The following is a 22,946-nucleotide window of genomic DNA, read 5'->3' as shown; positions in this document are numbered from 1 at the left end:
TAACTAAAATTAGAAAAGAATACTAACGTTGAACCTATTAAAATTATACTAAACTTTGACCCTATAGAGCCTTTATCGACTCCAGGAGAGATTATCAGTACTGGAAAAAAATAATGAGGCTGATTTTGGCGTAAACAGAATTATTGGGAAATTTTATACAGAATATAAGATATTGGCTCAAAAACAACAAAATTAATTTTGATGAATCAAAAAGAAAATTTGAGCTTTACGATTTATTATATGTGCATTAGCCTAATACGACCAACTAAAATTATAAAATAGACAATTTATTGAAAGAACATGACATATTCCACTAAGAAGACCACCCTACATGTGCGAATTAAACCCTGTAGAATTAGTGTGGGCCGAAGTAAACCGATATTTAAGAAATCATAATACTGGTGATTTATCATCTATCAAATTATTAGATTCATTGTATAAAAGGTATCGAGGCTGTCAGTTTCAATCACTGGAAAAATAACGCCAGACATGTTATTGATATAGCGAATAAGTATTGGGAAACTGACCAGATAATGGAGGAAATCACTGAAAAATTAATTATAAAAGTGGATGATGATGAAAGAGATGCTAGAGCCTGATTCTGACTAAAAAACAATAACGATTTTTTTATGTTTATTGTTTATTAGTATAAATTTAAGTAAGATTACTATATGTATAACTTTACTTGTTTTGTTTAATTTTTTTGTTTTATGATGAAAATAAAAAAAAATACTTCAAATCGTGTTACAAAAAAAATTTCATGTGTTAAGAAGAAATTTTCTGAGTCAACATGAATTGCAATTGCATCAATTCCTTTTATTCTTGGTTATAAAAATTAAAGAAACAGGTAAAATATCCAATATTTTTTTAATTGATGTGTCCGCCACTGAAAATGCCTCGAGACCAAATCTCCGAAATGGGTTTTTTACAGTATTTATAACCTTCTTCCCCCTTTCGTCGCGGTTACAGTTACCGCAGATGAATAGTAGTAGATTCTTAAGTCCGCTAAAAAGGCGATTTAAAAATAAAAAAAAGCGCTATAAATGCGGATGTTCAAAATAATATTCAAAATAACAATGGATTTGTTAATAATATTGCTTGAATTTCCGTTAAAAATTATATTTTTTTGAATGAAAAGAAAATATTTTAGATTATTTATACAGTATGGCCCAAATTGGGTGTACATGTATGGGTATCTTGGAAACTATAAGAGACAGAAAATTGGTTAAATGGGAAACATTGTAGGGCATTTAGTTACGAATTTAGTGCCGCTTTTAGAACGATTTTATCTTTTTCGGATTTTGAAATATTTGGAAAACATCAAAAAGTTGCATTTTCGAAGAAAACCTGTATTTTTTTTATTTCAACGTATTTTTAATACCTGTAAAAACATTATAAGGACAACTTTTTAAAGATAACACATACCTGAATTCAGTTTCCATTTTCGACGTTTCGGTTCTGAGATTCCATCCTTAACTTCTTTTTTTATTATGGCGGCCATTTTGTTTTTTTTTGTTAAATTAAGAAAATCTTTTTTTCCCTATAAAATGATGTATAACACTTTATGAAAATATTTCATTCTTATGTCAAAAAGTTACAAAGTTCATTTTTCGCGGAGTTGACCATGACTACGGAGGCCATTTGTCATATAAACAATTATTATTGTTTAATGATTTAGCGCCATTTACTGACAATTCTGCAAAATATTATTTATTTGATTTTACTTTTTATCGTTTAGTAGTTCTTATCTTGTTAATTTTTTGTTCTTGTTCTTATTAGTGTTAAACAGTTTTTTTATATCTAGTTGTTTTCATTTGTATTTAGTGAGTTTTGTTTAAATTTTTAATTTCCGAAAAATTTTTTTCCGAAAAAAGAAGAAAAATTTGACATATTGGAATGTTATATTACATATAATAGGAATGCAAATCTTGCAGTCGCCAGATATTTGGAACTGTATCCTGAAAGACAACAGCCAGGTCCAAGACTATTCGCTAGACTTGTCATGAACCTTAAAACTCATGAAGTTTTAAAATACTAACGCTAGAAAATTATCAAAGGGACAATGAAGCTCGCGATGAACACATTTTAGACCATTTTAATACAAACCCGAAAACATCAACCCGAAAAGCTGCAACTTTATATGATATACTATATATAGATATTGTAACGAAATTCGGGAACACACTTTTATTGTCAACGTCAAAAGCACTAACCTAACTCGCTTTGACTGTCGTTTAATTGTTTCCAAGGTAAAAACTGACTAAACAATTAAAACTGAATGATTTGTCACGAAGCGCGTCCTTTTTAAAACCCGATGGAACAGTTTCGAAATATTTAGAATTATCTTCATTGTTTTTGCCCAAAGAGACCAATAATTTTAGGAGAATACTGACAGTCAAAGCAAGCAAGTATACAAATTCTAGAAAATTAGAACTACAGGGATTTACAATAATATAACCTAAATAACCTAAATTGGGGCCAAAATGGGGCTCTCAAACAAGATGAACTACCTAAAAACTAAACACTATAGATGAAAATAATAAACCAAACGTAAGTAGAACCCTAAAGAAACCCTACGAATCAACTTTAACTACACAATACTAATAAAATTGTACAAAAACTAGCAGAATAATTAACGTATTTACATTTTCATAATACTGCTCCCCTCTCAATTTTGATCGTCCCGATCAAACATGGGACCACCTGAGTCATGATAGGGCGCTAGCCGGACGATGTTTACAATTTTCATCTTCGCTGTCGGATGTCGCTGGATACGGTACACCACGTCGTTGATTCTGGTGACCACATTGAATGGACCTTCCCAATCCTTCTGGAGCTTTGGTGACTTGCCCTTCGTCCTCCGTGGATTGTATAACCAGACTTTATCCCCAGGATTAAAACCGGTAGAATTTGCCTTTATGTCATAACGTGATTTCATTCTGTTACTTTCTAGATGAAGTTTATCCCGTGCTTGTTCGTGAACAATTTGTAAACGCTCTTGTAAATGGTCGACGTACTCCTCCAGGGTTTCAGACTTATGGGGTCTTCCAGTAATAATGTCCAAAGGTAAACGAAGTTCATCACCGTAGACAACTTTTGCCGGGCTTTTTCCAGTTGACTTGTGGATAGAAGAACGATATGCCAATAGGAATGGTTGTATACAGGTATCCCAGTCGGTTTGCTTAGAGTTTACTACCATCCTTAAATAGGTTTCAAGTGTCCGGTTAAATCTTTCAACCATTCCATCAGACTGAGGGTGTAGTGGGGTTGTACGGGTCTTATTGATTCCCAGCAACTGGCATACTTGTTGGAATATTTGTGACTCAAAGTTCCTTCCTTGGTCTGAATGTATCTCTCTGGGTACACCAAATCGACAAATCCAGTTCTGGAACAGCACTTCAGCTACTGTCGTTGCTTCTTGGTTTGGAATCGGATAAACCTCGGGCCACTTACTAAAGTAATCCATAACAACAAGAGCATATCGGTTTCCGGAGCTACTAGTAGGAAAGGGTCCTGCTACGTCTATGGCAATTCGTTCAAAAGGTGCACCAACAAGATACTGCATCATCTTTCCTCTTGTCCGGGTTTTTGGGCCCTTGCTTGACGAACACTGCTCACACTGTCGGCACCAGCGTTCAACATCTTGATGACTGTTCAGCCAGTAAAACCGTTCTCTCACTTTTGCCAAGGTCTTACTAACTCCAAAATGTCCTCCGCCGACACCGCCATGAACAGCTTCAAGGACTTCCGGAATACGTTTTCGAGGAAGGACTGTCAGATATGTCTTTTCTTTTCCATCTACGCTCTCCCAGACTCTTTTTAATAATCCATCTTTTATAACCAATGAATTCCATTGAGACCAATAAGCTTTAAGTTCTGGAGATTTGTCAGAAATGTCTTTCCATTCTGGTTTTGAAATTTCTCGAGATTTCAGTTCGTAAATAAGACCAAATACTGGGTCATCACACTGATCTTGGATTAAACTAGCTACATCCCACTCTTTAGAACTGTGAAGGCCAATACGATTACAAGTAAATATCTCTGGATGCTGTTTTGATTCCTTTTTAAAACAATGTTGACATGTTTCAATACAGGGTCTTCTCGATAAAGCATCGGCATTTTGGTGATATGCGCCTTTCCTATGTTCTATTGTAAAGTCATACTCTTGTAATCGTTGAAGCCACCTTGCTATTTGTCCTTCGGGGTTTTTAAACTGAAACAGCCATTTCAACGAAGCATGGTCGGTTCTAAGGATAAATCGTTGACCATACAAATATTTATGGAAATGTTCAATAGCTTTTACTGCTGACAATAGCTCTCGTCTAGTGACACAATAGTTTCTTTCTGGTTTTGATAATGTTTTACTGAAATAAGCTATTACTTGCTCGCCATCTTCATATTTTTGTGATAGAACGGCCCCAATTCCAACATTACTCGCATCGGTATCCAAAATAAAAGTTTGTCCAGGAATCGGATATGTTAAAATTGGAGATGTGCATAGTGCTCTCTTTAACTGTTGAAATGCTTCTTCACAGTCTGTTGACCAACTAAATACCACTTTGTCCTCCGTGAGCTTATGTAGAGGCTTTGCAAGATTAGCGAAATTTCTTACAAATCTTCTGTAATAGGTACAAAGGCCCAGAAAGCTTCTTAACTGGTGTTTGTCAGTGGGTCGTGGCCATTTTTCGATCGCCTCTACTTTATCTGGATCAGTCTTGACACCTTTTTCTGATATTACATGGCCAAGGTATCGAACTTCTTTTTGAAATAAGCAACATTTTTTAGGACTTAGCTTCAGGTTGGCCTCTCGCAGTTTAACAAATACCTTTTGAATATTCTTCAAATGATCTTCAAATGTTTTCCCCAGTATGATAACGTCATCCAGATAAACTAAACATGATTCCCAAGTCATTCCACGTAAAACTGTGTCCATAAGTCTCTCAAAGGTAGCTGGAGCATTGCAGAGTCCAAAGGGCATTACTGTAAACTGCCAAAGTCCTGTTCCAGTCGAGAATGCGGTCTTTTCCTTATCTTCTGGGTGCATCTTTACCTGCCAGTATCCACTCTTTAGATCGAGTGTTGAGAACCATTGTGAACCTGATAGCGTGTCCAGGGTGTCGTCAATTCTTGGTAGGGGATAACTGTCTTTCTTGGTAATATCATTCAGTCGCCGATAGTCTACACAAAATCTAGTGGATCCATCCTTTTTCTTCACTAGCACAACTGGAGATGTCCAAGGACTCTGAGAAGGCTCTATCACTCCTTGTGTCCTCATTTCTTGAAGCATTGAGGAAACTTCTCCTTGTTTAGCTATCGGAATTCTTCGAGGTGCTTGTTTAATCGGAGCATTGTCTCCAGTGTTAATTCGATGCTGCACCAAATCAGTTCTTCCCAGGTCTTTATCGTGCAAGGAAAACACATCTTGATTTTCTTCAAGAAGACGTCGCAATTTACTACACTGGTCCATGGTTAAATTGGCAGAAGATTCTTCAAATAGGTTTTGTAAACATACAGGAAAAGGTCTGTTTGAATAACGACTTCTATCAGCATTTTTCATGACTGCCACTACTTCAGAGCATACGCCAATGTTCTCTCCTTGTTTCAGGTGTTGATCATATTCTTTTAAATTTACCATTCGAACCAAAATAGTAGATTTCTTCTGCGTAGTTAACGTCTTGGCTGGAAAAATTCCTTGACCATATAGTTTGCATTTTTCCATGGGCTCAATCAAAACAGTTTCTCCCTCTTTTCCTCCAGTTGTAGCATAAACCACCACCTCTGAATTTCCTGGTATAGTAACATCCTTGAATAACTTAACGACTCTGGTATTTACTTTATCTTCATATAGGTGGTGCATAAAAATCTCTTCATTTCTCGTCGTCAATATCCGGTTATATACATCCATTTTAAACTGCTGAGCATTCATAACATCTAATCCTAATATGACATCATCCATGATTTCTGCCACTAGTACTGGCTGTTGGAATGTTGTTAAGCCAATGGTGACTGTAGCTTCGTGCAATCCAAGAATCGGGATCCTTTTTCCATTTGCAGACTCCAGAATTAAATTGGGTGGTGCTGAGAGCCTACAGTGTGCTACGATGTTCGGCTTCACGATAGTATGACTTGATCCTGTATCCACTACCATCTCACATTCACGGCCGCATATTTTTCCCGGTACTACCAAGCTCTCTCCAGGATGTGGCAGCCGGTTTAGTCTTATACGTGGGGCTTGGTAGCACCCAGCCAGCTTGCGCCCCATAAAGCTGACTAGTTGAAGTTTTCCTGGTTCCTTGGATCTCTTAAAGGCTTGGGGCATTGACGTTTAAGGTGCCCCTCCTCATTGCAATTCCAGCATTGCAATGGTCTTTTAGGTTTCCTCGCTAATAATGATTCAAGCTTCTTTAGGCGGTCTTCGAGATCACTTTCCGAAGTTCTGATTTGTCTTATTCGTGTCTGCCTTCTAGTTGCTTGAAAAGCTGCCTCATACTCTAGTCCATGGGCCAAAGCTTCTGATATACTTTTATGATGAGCCATCCTTAGAGCGTGGTTAGTATCTGGATCTCGAACTCCGTCAATAAAACAATTTATAGAAATTTGTTCTCGGAACTCTGTTGGGGCTGAAGGGTAAGCCAGATTTACTAATCGAGCAACATCGGCCTCAAACTGTTGGAGTCCTTCCTCGGGTTGTTGTCTTCTAGATTTCAATTGAGCCTGGTACACTTGTTGTAGATGGGCTTCACCGTATCTCATCTCTAAGGTACGCACCAGTACGTCGAAATTGAGCTGATCCTCAGATGGCACCATTCTTAATATTTCTGTAGCTTCTCCTCTAAGGCTTAGCTTAAGATTGATTGCCTTTTCTTCGTTATCCCAGCGATTTCCCCTAGCAGCGGCCTCAAATTGATTCAAATAGGTACTCCAAGCTTCTTTGCCGTCGAATTTTGGTGGCTTTACTTTCATCATTGTTTGCATTCCAGGATCGGGATGAAGAGGAGTCCGTTTTACTTTCATCTCTAGTTCTTGGATCTTTTTTTGTACTTGCCCCAATTCTTCTTCTACTGTTGCTTCAAAGTTAGTCATTAATTGTTTCTGATTCTTCTCCAGATCTTCTTTAAGTTGTAAAACTCGTTCCTCTTGTTTTCTGTCTCGTTCCTCCTGCTCCTTTTTAAGATTATTTTTTAAATTAAGTAAGTCATCTTTCATGGTTCGAATCAGGTCTTCATTTTCTTTCTTTAGGTCATCTTTCATGGTCTTTATCAGGTCTTCATTTTCCTTCTTCAGGTCAGATTTAATTGTCTTTAGTAAATCTTCCTGTTTCTTGTCTCGCTCTTCTTGTTTGCGGTCTCGTTCTTCTTGTTCTTCCTTCAGTTTACGGTCTCGTTCTTCTTGTTCTACCTTCTGTTTACGGTCTCGTTCTTCTTGTTCTTTCTTCTGTTTACGGTCTCGTTCTTCTTGTTCTTCCTTCTGTTTACGGTCTCGTTGTTCTTGTTCTTCCTTCTGTTTACGGTCTCGTTCTTCTTGTTTGCGGTCTCGTTCTTCTTGTTCTTCCTTCTGTTTACGGTCTCGTTGTTCTTGTTCTTCCTTCTGTTTACGGTCTCGTTCTTCTTGTTCTACTTTTTGCTCGTCAAACTTCCTTAATAGCAGCTCCATCAATTTCTCGGTCTCCATCTTGGCTTGACTTCTTGTTAAAGGCATCCACTAAAATGAGCTTCCAAATATCCTTTACTTCTGACACCAATTGTAACGAAATTCGGGAACACACTTTTATTGTCAACGTCAAAAGCACTAACCTAACTCGCTTTGACTGTCGTTTAATTGTTTCCAAGGTAAAAACTGACTAAACAATTAAAACTGAATGATTTGTCACGAAGCGCGTCCTTTTTAAAACCCGATGGAACAGTTTCGAAATATTTAGAATTATCTTCATTGTTTTTGCCCAAAGAGACCAATAATTTTAGGAGAATACTGACAGTCAAAGCAAGCAAGTATACAAATTCTAGAAAATTAGAACTACAGGGATTTACAATAATATAACCTAAATAACCTAAATTGGGGCCAAAATGGGGCTCTCAAACAAGATGAACTACCTAAAAACTAAACACTATAGATGAAAATAATAAACCAAACGTAAGTAGAACCCTAAAGAAACCCTACGAATCAACTTTAACTACACAATACTAATAAAATTGTACAAAAACTAGCAGAATAATTAACGTATTTACATTTTCATAATAATATGAATATACTACCATTCAAAGAGTCCTTAAAAACATAAATATCGTGCATATAAGCCTACTATTGTTTAAGGTTAAAGAGATACAGACTACTCAAGACGATTAGAATTTTCAAACTGGTTTATAAGGCAATTTCAAGAAATACCTAATTCCAACAGGAAAATTATTTGGACCAACGAGACGTTTTTTAGCAACTGCGGTGTATTCAACAGGGATAATCCGTCATTTTTGGGCTGCTGAGAATCCTTATGAAGTGGCTGAACGTAGGCTACAAGTAAGATTTGGATTTAATGTATGTTGTGATATATACGGTAAGTTAATTACCCACTCCACAAAATTATTTTCAAGTAAAATGCTATAAATGTTTTTAGATAATCACCGTATTGAGCCCTTTATTTATAATCAAACACTGACAGGTCAAAGATATTTAAATCTTTTGAAAGAGCAGATAATACCTGCCGTGAGAGCTAAAATACCTGAAGAACAAATATAAAGTGATGTGTGGTTTCAACAGGACGGATGTCCCGCGCATAATACTCGGGACGTTCAAAACTTGTTAACACAAGCTTTTAACAATAAGCTTATCGCGAACCGCGGTGCTGTAAATTGGCCAGCTAGGTCTCCAGATATTACGCCTCTGGATTTTTATCTTTTGGGATATGTTAAAAATGAAGTTTACGAGTTTGAATCTCCTACGACTCTCGAACAACTAGAGGACAGGGTTTGGAATGTCTTAAATAATATAAATAGAAAAACCCTGCGTAAGGTAACTAGAAGTATGTTAAAGAAAGGTGAAAAAGGTTTTAACAAAAATGGCGATCATTTTGAATAGTTTAATTTAATATTATTGTTACAATTAGTTAATTGTTTTATCTAGAAATTACGTAAAAGTACAAGTTAGCAAGTTAGTAAGTTAATAATAATGGTATGTACGACAAAGTGCCAATAAAAGTCATGGCGAACTCAGCGAAAAATAAACTATTTATTTTTTTGAACATAAAATATTTTTATAAAGTGTTACGCATCATTTTAAAAGGAAAAAAAGATCTTTTTAATTTAGGAAAAAAACAAAATGGCCGCTATAAGAAAAAAAGAAGTTGAGGATGGAATCTCAGAGCCGAAACGTCGAAAACAAAAACTGAATTCAGACATGCATTCTCCTAACAAAGTTGTCCTAACAATGTTTTTACAGATTTTAAAAATACGCTGAAATAAAAAAAATACAGCCCTTTTTCAAAAATGCAACTTTTTGATTTTTTTCAAATATTTCAAAATCGGAAAAAAAAAAAAAATCTTTTCAATTTTCTATCTCTTATAGTTTCCAAGATACCCATACATATACACCCAATTTAGGCCACACTGTATATATTTACAAAATTCGATGCAAATATTTTAAAAGCGTGTTGTTGAAGTCAAATAAGACTTTTTTTTCCCCAAAACATGTGTCCTAATATGCACTCCCTCAGAGCTACAGCCCATGCAAATTGCTTGAAGAAAATCGATTATTAGGAACACTAACTACAGTCATACATCAAATATTTTGGAAATTTGCAAGTCCCTAACTGGTTTGTGTCCTCTTTTACGTGCTAAAAATAGTGTAAACCTAATTTAGGAAAGGATTCAGGGAGGCTTATCCGTTTGAGTTCTAATAAGAATTCTTTAGAATTATTATCTTATTAGAACCATATGTTATGGTTCTAATAAGAAATTTGAAAATGTAAAACTCCATCTAATTACCCATGAAAAAATCTGAAATTATCGATTTTTGCATTTTTGGATAAAATTAACTTGATTTGACCAGAAATAAAACAGTGACTGCCCACTTCATTTTTTCTAATTTAATAGATTAATTGGGTTTAATAATACTCCCTTTCGTTTATCAGCGATTTTCTCGAAAACGCTTAATTATATCGAAAAAATGCAGGAGACAAAAAATTTATATTTTTTTCATTGCTAACTAGATGGTGTCGCTAGATTTCTAAATTTCTTGTAGGAAACATAAGATACGGGTCTAAGCTCCCCTGCATCCTCCTCTAAAATTGGATTTACTCCATTTTTGAGAAGGAAAATAAAAAGAGCATTCAAAAAATGGGGACATGCAAATTTTTAGAAGAATTGATGCATAATTCTAGTTACGATACTAAAAAATCGATTTTCTTCATGCAATTTGCGCGGGCTGTAGCTAGATTTTTAAATTTAAACCTATTATTAATATATTAAATTTATCCTAAAACATACTCCCTCAGGGTAGTGTGTTTTAGGACACATATTTATAGGAAAAAAAGTCTTATTTTAAGTCCTACAATACCCTCTTAAAATATTTGCACCGCATTTTGTAACACTCTTGATATTAAATTTTTGTGCATTTGAATTTTCTTGATACATAAAAACATCATAGGCAAAGTTTAAAATTGGGTTAAATAGAAGCAGAGCATTGTGCTTTCTGGCAGCGGAAGAAAGAATCTTTGGGATATTACTTATAATAGTAAAATAATGCTTGCCCTTGGACTATATCCCTTTTAAAAATGTTTTTTTTAAATAAATGTATAAATATTTAAAGTCATTTTGATATCACTTTGCTGGGTTATTTATCGGATTAGTTTTGCTTGGATTATTTCCTTAGTTCCTCTTTTCTTTATAATGATCTTTTATTATATTTTAGACTTTGGGAGTCCATAAAAGACGTAAAATCAAAACACGATTCAGCCAGTAAAAAATCAGCAAAGATGCTTGGATATCGAATAAACCAAAAAGACATGGCGCTTACTCAATTTGGTTTTATGGGTCTTATACTAACCAGGAATCGATTTTTGGGAGTGTATGACGTAAACGAGGAAGAGCTGAAGTGTTTTGTTCATGTTTGGAGGGTTATTGGGTACGTCTTGGGAATTAAAGATGAGTAAGTCTTATTAAAACGATAATAAAATATATTTTACGATGGTATTTCTAGGTTTAACATATGCAGAGAGTCGGTGGATGAGACACGGGCCATCTGTAATGAAATAATTTCCAAGGTTATTCTGCCAGAAGTAGAAAAACGACATGCTAATACATGGGAAATGTGCTCTTATTTAACAAATGGCTTAAAAGCTTTTAATCCCTTTCTTAATCTTAATGCTTTTATGTTTTATTTAGAGGTTAGTCTAAAAAACAGCCGGTCATCAATCAGCTTTGCTAATCAGGATTTTAAAAAGTTAACTTTTGGCGAAAAATTTAAGATTTATGTGATACTAATTGTGATTTATTTGTTGCGATTTTCATTTATTAGGAATTCTTTAAATAGGCTAGAAAGATATGCCCTCGCGGAAGCGAAAAAAGGAAACTTCATTGCCAGAAAAAAGTGGGGAGAGCAACATGCCAAAGTTAACATTATAGGACAACACTGAAATTAAAGAAAAAATATTTTTATGAAGAAAACAATATTTTTTTGGAATAAATGTAGAAAAAAAAATTTAAGTTTTTTCCGAAAGGTATTTAAGTATATGTAGGGGACCAATAGATAAATAAAACTATAAAGTTTATTAAACTATAAAGTTTAAGTAGAATTTTCAAAGATAATCTCTTATATATATATATGAACAAAAACACTCTCCCTTGAGCATGGTAATAGAATACAAAAATATTAGAAATAATGAGGATTGGTAAATAAGAAGAGTAAAAATAAGAAGAATATCAGAGAGGTTTGGTCAGTAAATGGTAAATTGCTGTTACGTATTACTGCTCGTCAGCCTCATCACCATGATAACCCAAGAACAGAGTCATAAGAAATACCGGGTGGAAGAGGACGATGTAAATAAAAGGAGAAAAGTTATGATGTACTTTACCTGGACACTCAACCAAATATGTTAACGTCGGGTCAGCTAGGATTTTTCTACGTTTATGTTAGGTACATATTAAAAAGTAAGCAATATAAAAATGTATATTAAAACCCACACATTAATATCGAAAATTATACATTACAAAACATATGAAGTTCTCATGGATGTGTGGGTTACCTAGCGAGAAGAAATCTTGCTGGGTATGGACCATACTACGCAAATTTATATAATGTGCGATATTTTAATATACCCAATTGAATCTAATCTGACTTTTAGAAACATGATATACAACGCTAGATACAATGATATGCAACCTTATAAAATATAAATTTTTTCACCACATTTTAGCATTTTCTTTTATTTTGTCAAAAGTAAACTAATATGTTTTATTATCAACAGACATTTACAATATTTCAAGCCATATACCATTTCCTAGAGTATATTTCAGAAAATTATGAGATGCACGACATTTTTGTCATACCATTAATGCAATCATTGCAACATGTAGAACGTCTTTAGGATTCACATTAAATAACTGATAACACTGATAATACATTTTCCAACTTAAAAAAAAACAACTGTTTTCATTTATATCTGGGAAAGATAAAATATATGATTTATTGTTTATAATTCTTGAGATTAAAAATAAAATAAACAAAAAATAACAAAAATTGACATTACCTCGTAAAATTTATTGAAAAACAGTATTAGGAGAGTGCATGAAGTAAAATGTCTTAATATGCGGGTCAAAAGTAGTTGTTTAGAAAATTTTCAATATTTTCTCTTATTTCTTCAACTCGCATTCCTTGCAATTTGATCTTTTACTGATAAATGTCAAATGATACTTAATTAAAAAAAACTTTTTTATACGATGTTAACCAATAATTTCGAGTATATTGTAACGAAATTCGGGAACACACTTTTATTGTCAACGTCAAAAACACTAACCTAACTCGCCTTGACTGTCGTTTAATTGTTTCCAAGGTAAAAACTGACTAAACAATTAAAAAATGAATGAATTGTCACGCGTCCTTTTTAAAATCCGATGGAACAGTTTCGAAATATTTAGAATTATCTTCATTGTTTTTGCCGAAAGAGATCAATAAATTTAGGAGAATACTGACAGTCAAAGCAAGCAAGTATACAAATTCTAGAAAATTTGAACTACAGGGATTTACAATAATATAACCTAAATAACCTAAATTGGGGCCAAAATGGGGCTCTCGAACAAGATGAATTACTAAACACTATAGATAAAAATGATAAACCAAACGTAAGTAGAATCCTAAAGAAACCCTACGAATCAACTTTAACTACACAATACTAATAAAAATAGTACAAGAACTAGGAAAATAATGAACGTATTTACATTTTCATAATAATATTTATTAATTTGAATGGAAAAACATTGCCATGATCTTTGTTATTACTCTTATCTTTAAAAGAAATAGTAGCTGTTTCAATATTATCTTGTTTTGAATCGCGGATCAGGAAGATTTATCTCCTTTTTTAAATATGATAGGATTTTAGGTCTATTCTGTTATTCCCCCTATCACATTGGAATATCTGTAAACAGGAATCATTGACCTATGTAGCAAAATGACACCACAAATTTTCATAATATTATACAAGAACGGTTAGAAAATAACCTATGTCGCTGAATTGAGGTTGGCGGTCAGCAGTTTGAGAATTTAATTGACTAAGAATTAATATGGTAACTTTTAAAATGAAATTAAATTGATTTCTGCATTTTTCGTTAAATGTATAACTCGTATTTCAAAGCTCCATATTTTGCAAAAGAATGGATCTATTTTCAAAAATTTACTGAAACGTATAGGAAATGAAAAGCACTTTTCAACAAAGTATCATTTGACCTTCATTCCTATTTGAAAAAAATTAGAAGTTCTTTCCCACTGTGTAATGTCTCTCGTTATGTTTTCGATTGACCATCGTCTATACATTGATGGAACAGTCATTATACGTTTTTAATTTAATTCACCCCATCAGTATTCCTAAGTTTGAAAAAAATCTTATTTGTCTTGTTATTGTTGAGGAGCGTTTTTAAACAAAACCACTTCTCAACCTTTTCGAGTACCTCCTTTACTTGGGACAAAGTACTTTTTAATGACCCGGTTGACACAGCTATTACACTATTATCTGCGAATAAGGTAAATTTTGCTCTCAGTTCAACACATCGTAGGTCGCATATACTAAAAACAAAAAGGCCCCAAAGACAGAACCTAGGCGAATACCAATATAATAAGTACACCTTGATCTAAGGAAAGCCCATTATCCTTGACAAAGTGTGTCCTATTTTGCAGATATGATTATATAAATACTATCGTAGCCGTTCATAGTTCATAGTATAATTTTTAATATACGTTTAAGATAAAAGCAAACCATGTTCTTGTAACCTTTAATAAATATACACTATTTGAACTATCAATAACAATAGGCCATAATCGTTATTATTACCACATTAACTATTTGGCAAAAATATTATAAAGGGAGCAGAACATTTTTACAATAGTCTTCATTAGAGATAGCAGAAAAGTAGGACATTTAGCAATATTATCTTAGTCGTATTAATAAATCGGTCACCGTCATCAAACCTAATGTACTAAATAAAGCGTCGACATGTATTAAGAGCCCTAAAGGTAAGTACATACTAAATTATAATTTTTTTAAATTATTTGTTAATACAAAGTAAATATACCGTGTGTCTTAAATAGCTTATGCCCCTATTGCTAACGCAAAACATATAAAAGATAGATTAAACTTTCTTATTCTAAACCCTTTTACAGTGCAAAATCTTTAACTGTTTATGAATTAGGAGTGTGTGCATCATATTTCGTACCTGGGCAACAGCTGTTGACTTCATTACGGAGGTAACACTTTTATAAGTTTTTTCTTGTTTTGATATAGGAATAATCGACGTCAGGAATGTTTTCCTTATTAAGTAAAAAAACATTTTGATATCAGCTTAATAAATTAACCGTAAATAAGAAAGAGATCTCTTAATCCAAGCTCAACCTTTGCAAGAGTACCTGGTTCACCAATGTAATTTTTTACATTTTCGTAAGAAGTCTAAATATCCAGCAAAATTGTTATACTTTTAAGCGATGTTAAAATTAAAGATAGGTAATTTAATCGTGAGAAATCTTAAGCTAAAGTTCAATTTCTTTTAATCAATCTTATTTGATTTCGTCTCAAGAAAAGTAACCAAATTTGTCGGAAATAGTCAGAGAAAAAAATACAGCATCTTGAATAATAGAAGAGCTCTCAAAAAAATCCGATAATCTCATTCTCTCCGTGTGTTTCCTTGATCTATAAATGATGCCTTCACGTATAAACCTCAGATTAAATGAATAATTTTGATTATTTTTTATTTTAATTTAGTTTTGTTGTAAAAAAAAATAGAAATTTTGTGGACAAAATAACTATTTAAAATATAAAAAAAAAACATACAAGGAACACAATACATAATGCACATAAAAACATAATATATAAATAAATACTATAAATCCTTGTACAATAAAACACAAAATATAATTATGGCACATAACTCGTAGTACAAAAAGGAAAAATTTAAATAAAAGAATATTATTATTTATAACGTTTAATAACAACAAGTGGTTTACTACATATAACGCTCTCTCTAGCAAGTATGATTTCAAAGCTTTCCGAAATGTGGCAAAACATGATGTAACTTATTCTGCTACTTACTAAACTTACCAAACTCTGATCATGGAGTTGGTAGATATGAGAAGAACGAATCATGCTTTCCGTTTCTAAGTGGGCAATTGCCAATTAAGCAAACGGCTTGGAATATGAATAAAGAAGAAAAGGTGAATATTTTATATTTTTTAAAGATTTCTTGACTGGGAGTCCTACTGTTAAGTCTCAGCGAATAACGGACAGCTCTCTTTTGCAATTTAAAAATTTAATTTTGAATCGTACCAAGATTTAATGGTGACTAGGTGGTTTAATACGGTCCCTTGGTGACTATACTAAAAAGGGAAGAAAATTTTAGTGTAAACTAGGTGTAATTAATAAGTGCTCGTAAGACTTATTATTTCTGTTTCTTCCTTACAGAAGATCTAATGACGCTTAGTGCAGGCAAAACACGTGCCATCTTTTGACTTTGTATTCAATATAATATGTACGTAAGACCTGTGACTTAGAGTTTGATTTATTAGTGTTTAATTGGGCCGGTCGCTTTGAGAAAAAAATGGACTATTTCTTCGACTAGTTACAAATAGCTAAATTTATAAAAAAACAACGTTTTTTGATAAGGTCAGCAAGTGGTTAAAATAAATGACTTAACTTTGAAAACAGCCCGTATATGAGAACAATGTCATCTACAGGCTATTGAAAAAAATCGTTTAAATAATACCTTGCATCCGTATTGAGGATATTTTTATTCACTTTAAGAATTATATCAAAAAGGCAACTAAATAGAGTATCTGAACAAATAAAATTTGTCTCTTATCGAGTATACTATGAAAACATCACTCTTTAACAGTTTAGTAGACCATTTGTTAATTATTTTTACATTTATTTTTATTTATTCTAATAGCTGTCACTTTTTTCTGAAGTGTGGCAAATGATAGAATTAACCACAATATTGATACCAAATATAAAGCCAACTGAAACCCAATTTAATCATGTCACTACTCCCAACGTTCAAAAGGACCAACGATCTGAATTAAAAATGCTCATTTAACGTCGTCTGAGCAGCATTATTGCATTAATATGTTTAGATGATAACAAAAGTCATTCTAAAATGTCATATACCTTCTATAATGACCAAAGTTGATCGTATCAAAATATTTAATCTTAAGCTGCAAAGTTAGAGAGTTTTATCCGCTATTAGAACCAACTAAATCTATGGCTAGTTGAATTCGATTAGATATTGCAAACTCGCTGTATATATGTGCTTTAACTTGATTATTAAAGTTTTATAATATAGTATATTGTAAACCTAATTAAGTGAAAATTAACATAAAAAATGGAACAAATAGCAAGTTTTTTATTTGTTTTAAAGCTTCTGGTGAAGAAATATTTAATTTTAAGTGTTACAGGTCCAAATATGTTGCAGGTTTTTCGTCCAAGGAGTTTGTTGATAATTTACTTACCAAAGGGTCATATTTGTCCTGTGATGAAACATCTGACTCGTTAACTCAAGAGGAGCCTCCCTCTTAAAATGAAGAAATGTACAAGAGGTAAGGGAAATAGTAAATTTAGCATATTTAAGTAATAAGTAATGAGGTTTTAAAGATATTTTGAAATTTTTTATTAAAGTTCTTACTCAGTAATTTACTAATGGCACAGAACGGTAAGAATAAGTCAATAATAAAAGTCAAAATGAAACATGTTACAATGTTAAAACTACATTACAATTAAAAATAATAAGTAAAAAAGATTACAATAGCCGCTTCTAAGAAGATTCTTAAACTAGAACAGACAAATGAAGATAATTTTCGTTGACATTTTTAAAGTACTAGTAGATTGAAATTATTAATATGATCGATCAGTGAAATACAGTTTTTGGTCAAAAATTACTTCCAGGTCACCAACTTTATTAACTCCATTTTTGGTTCTCGTTCTATAAAATACTCACGTAATTTAAGTTTCATTTATTTGCTAAATATACACATTCTATATTCTCTTTTAGTTATCAGCATATAGCAGAAATTGCTAATGTTAAATCAAAACATCAAGCCAATACCATAGAAAGATTGAAAATATTGACATTAATTCCAGAAGATTAAATATCCTTTAACTCTTCATTATTTGGTGTCTATCGGCTATTGAACAATGAAGCGAGGACAGTAGGACGCCACCGATACTTTAAGCATGCAATTTTTCAGTTAAAAGGTTATGATTGAATCTGTAAAATGCTTTGGAAAAATCAGTGGGAATATAGTCAGTTCTACTTTGATGTACAATTATTACTCTCGTATACAATTAGGTTGATGGTTAACATACAAATTATTTGACAAGTTATGTTGCTGTAGAATACAAAATATGGGAGACAAAACCTCGGTTAAAAGTGATTTGATCATTGCAAAGTGATACATTACAGAATTAGTAATACCCCTTTGATTGCTATAGTTCTTGTAGATGACAAATTCAACTTTCCAGCATTTTGAGAATTAACCGTTACAGAACGTCTTGTTAAATATAAACCACAAGAGTCTAGTATAGGAATATATCATCTGTTTTTGGGTTCTGAGTTACATTAATCTCAAAAATCTTTGTAAAGACATCAACGATATTTAAAGATTAAGAGCTGACCTTCACTATATTGAAAAATGGAAACGTTAAGACAATGATGTTTTATCATTGTGGTGATCACTCTCTGAACATACACTAATAAAAAATTATCGCAAACTTGTAACATGTTCAAATAATTGTAAGCGTTTATTAAAAGAAATGGATTTATAAACATACTCTAAAGGAAAAAAATAAGAGGGAGAACCCATACTCACTTGTTAGTTAAATTGTACAGGCTTAAAAACTGTACACTTCATCAAAATATTTCACTATGCTTTTGATTAAACTCTAAAATAAAGTCATAAATGCAACTGATCCGTTACGTGTTCTCATCGCAGACCTCGTGGTTATGTTCTCTTATATAGTCTGTTATAGGTATATAACTTTAATAGACTATATAAGAGACAACATAGGATTTTTGAGACATACCTTAAGAAGTTTGTAGATGTTGATCACTGAGTTATATTTTTTCATTTCAGGTTCTCACGTCTCGTCGCTTCTTTTTTGCAAAAAAAATAGATTAAGATAAGTATATTATATAATTTCGAGTAAAGCTAAGATTCATTTAAAGTGTATTTTTCTGAAGTTTCATTGTCTCAATGTAACTTCCTATACCTCGTAAGCTTTTACTGCCCCGAAACCGTTGAATTTCGCGCCATGCTCCATGAATTTCACGCATGTCTGAATTGAAAAATGAAAACAGTAGTTTTAATAAAACATTAAAAGCAAACGTAATTATTGAAAACACAGAAAAAAAGGATACAAATAAAGAATAGATAATATAGCCATTAAAAAGTTACTTTTTGAGATTTAGCATTACTAATAACGCAATTAGTGGGATAAGAACTGCTTGAATTCAAAATTTCTAAATTCTTCGTAAATTTATAGAGTAAGCAATTTTATTTTCAATGTACAGCAAGGCAAGAAAAGATAATCGATCTGATTCATCAAATTTCTTAAATATATTTTTATGAATTTTAATTTTGAGAACGACCGTTCTGCCGATGCAACCGTTACATGGATTGTCAGGTATAGAACGTGTGACATAGAACATGATTTCTGTAAAGCTGACTGAACGAGTATTTGTCAAGGACAATAAATTTTAATAAATCTTTTACTGATTTGATATATTAAATTTTTCCAGAAAAACATGTTCGAAGAGCTAATAAATCAAAAAGTATATCTGATAACCCACGAATATTTTCAGCCATGGGTATGTTATCCTTATTGATGTATTACCCTATTATTCTAGATTACAAAATAATTATAAATATTGTTTCAAAAAGTTCTACAATGTAATTTGAAATCCTTTAGAGTCAGCTATTACAGCTTTATTATTTGATGTTAAAATAATTTTTAGCAATGACTTAAGAACATTAAGATACCTTAATAGTGGGGCTTTTATGGCAATTATTACGTGTATATCAATGAATTGTTATCAGCTATTTTTTCAATGGGTTGTTAACTAGCTCTTATACGATTAAAGTAGTACCCATCTTTTAATACGAATTGAAACAAACCATGATAAAAAACATACAAGCATAGCACAAAATCATAAAGTTTCTAATTTTTTCTACTTTGTTGACAGAATCGTTTAATATATATTCAGAAGGTGAAGGAACACACTCAAACCGTTAACTTTGTTTCCCTTCACCCTCTGAATATATATTATTAGGAAGTCTCTTTGATAAAAATTGACTACTTTTTAGAATTATTTAAGACTAAACTAAGATTCCTAATGTCATTTATAGAACTTATATTTTAATTGGTAAGATTTTCCAACGTCTGATATTTAATTGGAATAAAACTCAGAAATGATTATGTGGCTATAACTATCATAACATAACCGTAAATTTTATTTCTTTTTATTAATATTTTATTTTTAATATGAATCTAATATGTATGTAAAAAATAACAAGTAAAGTAGAATACATAATATTCGAATTAATTATACTCTGAAACCTATATTAACTGCATCGTAATATTGATAATTTGTCAAATATTTACCACTATCACATTAGGTGTGCAGCAATGTTACTAATAACACAATTAATGGAATAAGAACTCTTGGAGAATTCTTGGATATTTTTGGTTTTCTTTGGAAAGTGGGCTTTTTTTCGTTTACTTGCACCTGATACATGTTTATAATTAGGTTCATTAAAATGTAAATCAAATTAATAAATCATTAGAATAAAGGTAATTTTTTATGCACTCCTCATACGATCATACGAAGGTACGAAATCGTTTCTATTGGTAGAAATGCTGGCTTCTTATTTGTCAGATTTACAGAATTACATTTGTTTAAATTTAATTAGTTTTCATGTATCTGATCTGATGGACGTCAGTACAAAATTATTTGTCCTTCGCCAATATTTTCTGACATTGTCAGAATTGCCTCTTCAGCTGCTCCATCACCATTGACATCTCCCACTAGTGGCGATGATGTGAAACCGATGAGACCTAGCTTAGGAAAAAAGCTAAACAGAATGTGATTGAATGAGCCATTCTGAAAGTGCTTAAAAAAATTAATGCACCTCTGCAGATACCTGCTCCTACAATGCCAAATTAATCCCATCCATCAGATAATATCTGATATGTTAGCTTTAATGTCTCAAAAAGAGCTAACTATACTCGAGATAAAGCTGCTGGAGGTGTCATATGATGCAGCAAAGAATATTTTGTAAATAATATTTATTTTTTATACTAATATTCTATACATGCCTTTATGTAACTGCAAGTGGTTCATCACTAGAGATTGACTCTCTTACACAATAAAGTTTTAGTAATTTAAGTGCCGCCATATTTAGTAAGGTATTACAAGATTCACATATCATTCTCAAATAATTAAAATATTTTTATGCATCACAAATCCTCATCTCATTAAGTAATTGGTGGTAGCCACCTTATTCTTATTTTTCCTGAAAATATCTCTGATTCAAAAATCGTTTTGAATAAAAGAAGAGATGAAAGGAATACATTTATTCGGCATCGCAGCGATGCTCATTGCTCATGGTCCATGGTCCATATTAAGATTTTCTATGACGATCCATATTATATAATACTCCTAGATTTATGACAAGATACCAACAAAAAAAACCTTTATAAATAAGAAAGAATAAATATATAAAACAAGGAAATTTATCAATTTTATATGTAACAAAGACAACAAATGAAAAAGGTAAACACAATGTCATATCATAGTTGTCAAAGTTCGATGATGCATAAAAAAATTAAATTTATTTCAATTTCATCTGAGAACTGAATATTTGTTAGAATTTTCGTATTGAATCTGACGCGAAAATTGTCTAACCAATCAGAGTTAGGATCAGCAGACTATCGTATGACGGATGCATGAATATTCACCTTAACACGGTAAATGTTGCAATAAATAACAGAAAACAACCGAAAATAAACTACTCTCCATATACTTATAACCCGGGGTTTATAAGTATATATGTAGTATATAATATTAAGTATTATATAATATTTATAAGTATATAAGTAGTTTATAAGTATATGCTACTCTCACATAATACCACGTTGGGTTTCCCCGGGCTTGATCCGCTGTTGTCGAATTTTAGGGTCTGCAAGTGTTGCATTAATGGGTAGAATAGAGTTGCAATTGGGCTGCGTATAAGCATATCGATGTAAGAATTCTTGTTTTTGAGACCTACATATTTCTTATGTGGTTTGTTAGATTATATCAGTTAACTATCATAGTTCAATTTTAGTTATAATTTAAAGCCTGTATTTATTTATTATCCTATAAATATCTCACGAATTAAAAAAAAAAACTATTTCTTTAACCTTTTGATAACCATCAACCACTGAAGCGATTTAAGATATAATTTTAATTTGAATTTGATTTGTCATGTTGTCACATACTAAAAGTATTGTAATAAATCAATAACTTTGTAGAGGGCAAGCCTATTTTCATAAAAATATATTGGGTATGTTCCTTTGGGCAGTTTGCTGGCTCTCCTATCTGGATTGGCACTTCAATATCCCCTAGACATATTAATACTTACGAAAAAGTCTAGCTCGGACATGGTAGCCCGCAAACGATATCTCGCCACCATTTTTCATATGATGGTTTGGTATAATGAGGACTTTACGCCTGGATCAAAGTAAGAACTTTACAATATAACATTTTCTTTATACGACTATTTTAAATTCATTTTAAATATATTCTTTTACTTGAATGAGTAGCTGTGGCGCTATTTAACAAGATATAAATAAGATTCCTGGATATAAACCATTCAAACAAAATATGTGTCCAGTTTTCATGGTTGCAACAGTCATGAACTAAGGTACCGGAAGCCAAAAATCCAGATCCGAGGAAAGGTTATTTGTTGAAAAGTAAACCATTCAAGCAAATAACATCTCCTGCTTTCACATTTATATCATGATTCCATCTAATACTCATATTTTAAAATATAAATTAAGACTTCTGAGCCACAAGGTAATCTGGAGGTTCCTTTTTCGGCCGATAGAGTTTAAGTATTAATTTGATGTCATTTTGTCTACGTGTGTTACTGTTTTCTGACATATTTCATTATTTACCGAGTACTATATTTATTAAATTTAGTACTCGGTAAATAAAAAAGAATAT

At 32.3% G+C, this 22,946-nt stretch overlaps 2 protein-coding genes and 1 long non-coding RNA gene across 6 annotated transcripts in view; all 3 read left to right on the top strand.

The window, feature by feature from the left end:
• The window catches only part of LOC126735471 (uncharacterized), a 33,926-nt gene extending 21,529 nt beyond the window's left edge, over positions 1–12,397 (top strand). For 2 of the 3 annotated variants that reach the window (XM_050439468.1, XM_050439467.1), the window contains exons 4-5: positions 10,900–11,136; positions 11,188–12,397. In XM_050439468.1, coding sequence (XP_050295425.1) covers positions 10,900–11,136; positions 11,188–11,623 — 673 coding nt within the window. In that variant the 3' untranslated portion in view covers positions 11,624–12,397. The remainder of the gene's footprint in view (positions 1–10,899; positions 11,137–11,187) is intronic. The other variant, XM_050439469.1, reaches the window with a different exon arrangement.
• On the top strand, positions 1,752–9,003 carry LOC126735475 (uncharacterized). The gene is made up of 3 exons (XR_007660419.1): positions 1,752–2,550; positions 8,311–8,548; positions 8,609–9,003. It is a non-coding gene; the product is annotated as an uncharacterized LOC126735475 (long non-coding RNA).
• A 2,362-nt stretch (positions 12,398–14,759) lies between the features above and the next one.
• The window catches only part of LOC126735474 (dual specificity protein phosphatase 23-like), a 162,172-nt gene continuing 153,985 nt past the window's right edge, over positions 14,760–22,946 (top strand). The window contains exons 1-2 of one of the 2 annotated variants that reach the window (XM_050439474.1): positions 14,760–14,943; positions 17,157–17,280. In XM_050439474.1, coding sequence (XP_050295431.1) covers positions 17,262–17,280 — 19 coding nt within the window. In that variant the 5' untranslated portion in view covers positions 14,760–14,943; positions 17,157–17,261. Of the gene's footprint in view, positions 17,281–22,946 lie in introns of both variants that reach the window. The other variant, XM_050439473.1, reaches the window with a different exon arrangement.

Source organism: Anthonomus grandis, chromosome 4 (genome assembly GCF_022605725.1).
Source record: "Anthonomus grandis grandis chromosome 4, icAntGran1.3, whole genome shotgun sequence".
NCBI lineage: Eukaryota > Metazoa > Arthropoda > Insecta > Coleoptera > Curculionidae > Anthonomus > Anthonomus grandis.
Note: the sequence above shows the minus strand (reverse complement) of the source record. Positions and strands in the feature narration are given on the sequence as shown.